Source organism: Armigeres subalbatus, chromosome 1 (assembly GCF_024139115.2).
Source record: "Armigeres subalbatus isolate Guangzhou_Male chromosome 1, GZ_Asu_2, whole genome shotgun sequence".
In the NCBI taxonomy this organism is placed as follows: Eukaryota; Metazoa; Arthropoda; class Insecta; order Diptera; family Culicidae; genus Armigeres; species Armigeres subalbatus.
In genome coordinates, this window is record NC_085139.1 from 224,970,379 (window position 1) to 224,976,378 (window position 6,000).

At 42.9% G+C, this 6,000-nt stretch overlaps 1 protein-coding gene across 6 annotated transcripts in view; it reads right to left on the reverse strand.

Moving 5' to 3' along the window:
- The window catches only part of LOC134205829 (E3 ubiquitin-protein ligase Nedd-4-like), a 53,350-nt gene extending 48,320 nt beyond the window's left edge, over positions 1–5,030 (reverse strand). For 2 of the 6 annotated variants that reach the window (XM_062681447.1, XM_062681446.1), the window contains exon 1: positions 4,197–5,030. In XM_062681447.1, coding sequence (XP_062537431.1) covers positions 4,197–4,247 — 51 coding nt within the window. In that variant the 5' untranslated portion in view covers positions 4,248–5,030. The remainder of the gene's footprint in view (positions 1–4,196) is intronic. The other 4 variants (XM_062681443.1, XM_062681444.1, XM_062681442.1 and 1 more) reach the window with 4 other exon arrangements.
- Positions 5,031–6,000: the final 970 nt, after the last annotated feature.

Here is a 6,000-nt window from a genome sequence, read left to right on the forward strand (position 1 = left end):
CATGACAGCTATTGTTATTCATCGAAAGCTAGAGTGTGTAAAATAAGAAATACGGAGAAGATTTTTAAATATTTTCGGTATTGATGCTTGAATGATTTCGTAACAGTGATAATAAGCCATAAAACGGAATCAGATATTGTTATCCATATACTGAGCTTTTTGAATATTTCTCGGTTTTGAAGATATTACAAGAGTAGAGGAGAAGGAGAATGTAGAGTATAATAATAATGAGGAAACTAACTAAAAATCATTGCGTGTATTATACTTCAAGACAAAATTTTCAAAACGACTTGTCTGCTTTTGTAAACAAAGATTCAAACGACGAATCTGATAGCTCTCCCATGCAAACCAACACCATCAACAGGTAGCGAAAACCTTCGCCTACCTATTGGTGGTGTTGGTTTGCGTGGGAAAACTATCAGATTCGTCAAATCGTCGATTGAATCTTTGTTTACAAAAGCAGATAAGTCGTTTTGAAAATTTTGTCTTGACTAGTTAGTTTTCCGAGAGCGTGTAGGGCTTTCGACAGTTGGATCCTTGTAATCGTGAGTCTGACAAAAGAAGTGAAGAAAAGAGGAATGTATTTTGGCCGCGCTCACCGTTTTAATTCCGCTGGAGATTCCGCGATGGAATCTAAAGCGGAATTCACGACACTGATGATGGATGGCATGAATTCGGTTAAATGATTCTCGAATGTGTTGGTCGATCGATGACAGATGCAAACCAAACAAACGACAGTGTGCGTGAAAGAGAGTGTGAGAAGAATATTCTAAATTTGTCTAAAGGCATAGAAACTTCGCGAATAAGCGTGAACAGAGACTACTTTGTAATAAAATCTTAATAATCGTTTCTGACGTTTCTGAATTACGTAACAGTTCTTTTGGAATTTCTGGACTCCACAGAATTTTTTAAGGGGACTTTGGATGAATTGCTTCAGGAACTTAAGAAAAAAATATTGCTGGGATCCCCGAATGAATTATTTGAGAGACTTCCGGACGAACTCCCTGAGGTACCTCCGAAAAAATTTCTGGAGAAAAATCCGAAAAAAATCCTAAATATACTTTATGTGGAATTCCTGGATGAATTTGGATTGAACTTTCATAGGAATTCAGGGAAGAACTCTTGAAGGAACTTTCCATAGAATTCTTGGAGAATCTGCCAAAAGAATTCATAGAGAAACTTTCCAACTATTTTCCAAAATCATCCGGAGGATTTCTTGGATCAACTTCTAAAGGAAACCAACTTCCGAGGGAATTCTCGGTAGAATTTCTGGAGGAACTTACGAAGAAATTCTTGAAGAAACTTTCTTAGGAATTCCTGAAGAAATTTGTTGGAACTTTTATAGAAATTCCTGGAGAAACTTCCCGAAGAATTCCTTGGAAAGCTTCTGGAAAGCTGGAGGAACTTCCGGAGGAATTCCTGGAGGAACTTCCGGAGGAATTCCTGGAGGAACTTCCGGAGGAATTCCTGGAGGAACTTCCGGAGGAATTCCTGGAGGAACTTCCGGAGGAATTCCTGGAGGAACTTCCGGAGGAATTCCTGGAGGAACTTGCGGAGGAATTTCTGGAGGAACTTCCGGAGAAATTCCTGGAGGAACTTTCGGAGGAATTCCTCCGGAAGGAACTTCCTGAGGAATTCCTGGAGAAAATTCCTGAGGAACTTCCGGAGGAATTCCTGAAGGAACTTCCGGAGGAATTCCCGAAGGAACTTCCGGAGGAATTCGTGGAGGAACTTCCGGAGGAATTCCAGCAGGAACTTCCGGAGGAATTCCAAGAGGAACTACTGAGGAATTCCTGGAGAAACTTCCGGACTAGTTTCTGGCGGAGCTTCCGGAGGAATTCCAGGAGGAGCTTCGGAGGAATTCCTGGAGGAACTTCCGTAGGAATTCCAGGAGCTTACGGAGGAATTCCAGGAGGAACTTCCGGAGGAATTCCAGGAGGAACTTCCGGAGGAATTCCAGGAGGAACTTCCGGAGGAATTCCAGGAGGAACTTCCGGAGGAATTCCAGGAGGAACTTCCGGAGGAGTTCCAGGAGGAACTTCCGGAGGAATTCCAGGAGGAACTTCCGGAGGAATTCCAGGAGGAACTTCCGGAGGAGTTCCAGGAGGAACTTCCGGAGGAGTTCCAGGAGGAACTTCCGGAGGAATTCCAGGAGGAACTTCTGGAGGAATTCCATGAGGATCTCTCGGAGGAATTCCAGGAGGATCTTCCTGAGGAATTCCAGGAGGAACTTCCGGAGGAATTCCAGGAGGAACTTCCGGGAGTAATTCCAGGAGGAACTTCCGGAGAAATTCCAGGAGTAACTTCGGAGGAATTCCAGGAGTAACTTCCGGAGGAATTCCAGGAGGAGCCTGGAGGAATTCCAGGAGGAACTTCCGGAGGAATTCCAGGAGGAACTTCCGGAGGAATTCCAGGAGGAACTTTCGGAGGAATTCAGGAGGAACTTCCGGAGGAATTCCAGGAGGAACTTCGGAGGAATTCCAGGAGGAAATTCCGGAGGAATTCAGGAGGAAATTCGGAGGAATTCCAGGAAATACTTCGTGAGGAATTCCAGGAAATACTTCGTGAGGAATTCCAGGGGGAACTTCCGGAGGAATTCCAGGGGGAACTTCCGGAGGAATTCCAGGGGGAACTTCCGGAGGAATTCCAGGGGGAACTTCCGGAGGAATTCCAGGGGGAACTTCCGGAGGAATTCCAGGGGGAACTTCCGGAGGAATTCCAGGGGGAACTTCCGGAGGAATTCCAGGGGGAACTTCCGGAGGAATTCCAGGGGGAACTTCCGGAGGAATTCCAGGAGGAACTTCCGGAGGAATTCCAGGGGAACTTCCGGAGGAATTCCAGGGGGAACTTCCGGAGGAATTCCAGGAATTCCAAAAAGTAAAGGTAAAGTGCCCAATAGTGGACCTCCAACCAATAGTGGACCCTTTTTGCATTATTACAGCACAATGTAAACATTTTGCTATGAAATTCCATCGGGAGAACCCACCCTACAGTCCTATGATTTGATTACATGTATTGGAAATGCTATGGAAAGTAAAATAAGATGATTTTTTACAATTCTATAAAAAAAAATAATACGAGAGTGTCCGTTATAGGAATATTTTGGGGGGGTCCATAATAGGGAAGAAGAGCGTCCCGAAACGGAACATAAAAATCAAATGAAGTGTCGACTATAGGGAAGCAATTTCATATTATGGACCCCCAGGGGTTCTACTATAGGGCGAATTCAGTCAGACATTAAAATGTTAATTTCAATGAATAACGTCGAGTATTTGAGTGTTTTATGTATGTATCGTGAAGAGGAGATGCAGAGCTTGATAATAAATATCACGCAAAATTAATATTTTAGAAATTTCCACTCCTTATGCCAGGAAGAGCAAAATTTCGCTACTAGGGGGTCCACTATTGGGCATTTTACCCTATGTCCAGAGGATTTTTTTACGTTTGATTTTTTTCAGTTCACGCCGTCCCACGCCATCGCGCTACCGCCGCCGATCACCAACGGCGTGACGCCGCCGCCGCTGACTGAAAATGGTCTATCACGCTGCCGCCGGTAAATTTTCAATCGGCACACAGGTCTAATACCGAAGTAAATAACTGATTTATAAATCATTGAGGTCAAACTCGAGATCTATGGATTTCGAATAAAGTTTGAGTTTGAATCATCCCCTATACTGTGTCCGAATTTCAAAATTCATAAGCAAGTAATATCGAATGTTGTCGATACTAATTTGTTAATGTAAACTGCAATCGTTATTCATATTTGAGTTGGCTCTATATTAGATTGACTCTATATTAAAGATTTTTTAATATTCTGCTGACTTATTTTTATTTGTCTCAAGCGTGATTTCTGCTCCAAAATATTTCCGAATGCTATTTCTATCTCTTATTATGTTGCTTGAATCGGGATAGCTCCGTGTATATGATTCAAGTCCGGAATAAGGAACAGGAAAATGATAAAGTGAGCTTGACAGAAATATTTTATATGTAGATGATAGTGTTCGAACGTCGGCTCCCCGATAGTATTTCCTTATCATCGCTGATACCATTACGATAGCTCGATTTTAGCGTTTAGGCGCAACTTTATCAATCGGTTCGAGGTAGGATGATCCCAGAGGCGTGGCGATGTGCTCACAGCGATTGGTTTTACTAATTAGTAAATACAAGTTAAAACCACAAAATTCCCTCACACTTACGTTCAGTTCATCGGCTCCAGACAGGTATCCATATTCTGCGTGACTCGCCATAGCGGTATTCTAGTCGTGTGTCTGTGCAACAGATAATCGCAATTATCCAAACTGATCTTCGGTCGCAACTCCTCGTCCGTATGCAATGCAAGCAACGACACTATCCAATCAATAACAACGATACAATAATAACAAAAACAACTCCCTTCTGGTTTGCCTTACTGCCTTGGCACAATCCCCTGCCTCTGCTGACTGCCCTTCCTGGCAAATCTTCAACTAATCTTCCTTCACAACTTCAGCTTAGATACCAACCCTTTCGCCTTCCCCACTGTCACGTATACACTACGCCTCTCTTGCCACACTGTGATATCCCAGAAACCCAGACAGAAATCTTCCAGCATTCAGCCAACCGAGGGCAAATAACACGCGAAATTTAGCACCTTCCGTTTTAATTTCCCATCCGATTATTTTTTCCGTCGCAACGAGCCAAGCAGAAGAAAATTCCCCAGCAGGTCATCCTCTGTGGTGTCGCCCTGTCGCGTAATTGCATCCAGGGCCTAGGACCGTGCACTGTTTCACGCACTGCTGTCCCCTATCGAGCTTCTCTAAAACACCACCCACCGAACGCCGTAACCGAAAGTAAGATTTTCGCCCTGCGATCCACCGAATTACAAAAACTGAATTTTTCCTCTAATTTAATAATAACACCGCATCACCGACCGAAGTAGGCGCAGCAGTATCCACTACAACAGTGTGCAAATGATACCCCTGCTCTACTGACTGATTGACAGTAATCGCTATCCGACTGACGACCTGACGAGAGTTATCTACTGACTTTCACGCACACTCGAAGGACCGAACGACTACATACCAGATTGCGATTATTTTAGTAGTCAAACAGCTCAAAATAAAGAAATTAGCACTCCGCGTTTAATCGGTATCACTTGACATACATAGTCACACACACACACACCCAAACACCTTCTGACATTGATCTTGACAGTACTCTGACTGTCATTTCAATTTCTTCTCACATGCTTTTCGTTCACGCACAGTAAACTTTGCCTTCACTGTTCCCATTAGTATGATGGTACGAACGTACGAACGAATGAGACCATCATAGAATAGCTTTGTATATGTAATTAATTTTCAATTCAGGAAGATTGTTTCTCAGAATGATCTGTCTGTACTAAGGGAAAATGAGGTTCACGTACTGAATTCTACTCAAAAGTGCACGAGTTTTATTCAATTACGCAGCAGCGCATCTGCACAGTTGCATGTAGGGTACGCATAGATTGTGTTTCGCCATCACGTGCACCACGTTCTTCGTGTTGCTATATCGATCGAATAGAATATTTTCTTGAGCTACGCTACATTTGAAATGAACGTTGGGTTGAAGGTTGAACGCCAAACGCCTGTTTTCACATGCTTATAACGAGTAGAGAATGTCGGCGGTCTCTTACAAATATTGATCATCCAAGCGTTGCATGGATTTACGCTAAAACGTGCCGAAAATATGTGGAAAAAGCTAGACTCGCGCATAGAAATAGACATGAGAGAGAAGAGTGTTGAGGAGTATTTCAGTTAATCCATTTTTAGTTCTTTTTGTGTAGTAAGAGTTATGTGTGCCAAAGGGTGCGCATAAACAGACCTCTTAATAGAATGCTCGGAAGGTCAAATACACACAGACGTGATACTAAAGAAATTACCATGAACCATCATTTCATTGATCAATTTAAATTTGTTTAATTGCATGTTGATGCTTTAATTGAATATCGCATTAAAGAGATTCTACTGTATGAAATTGGCAGCA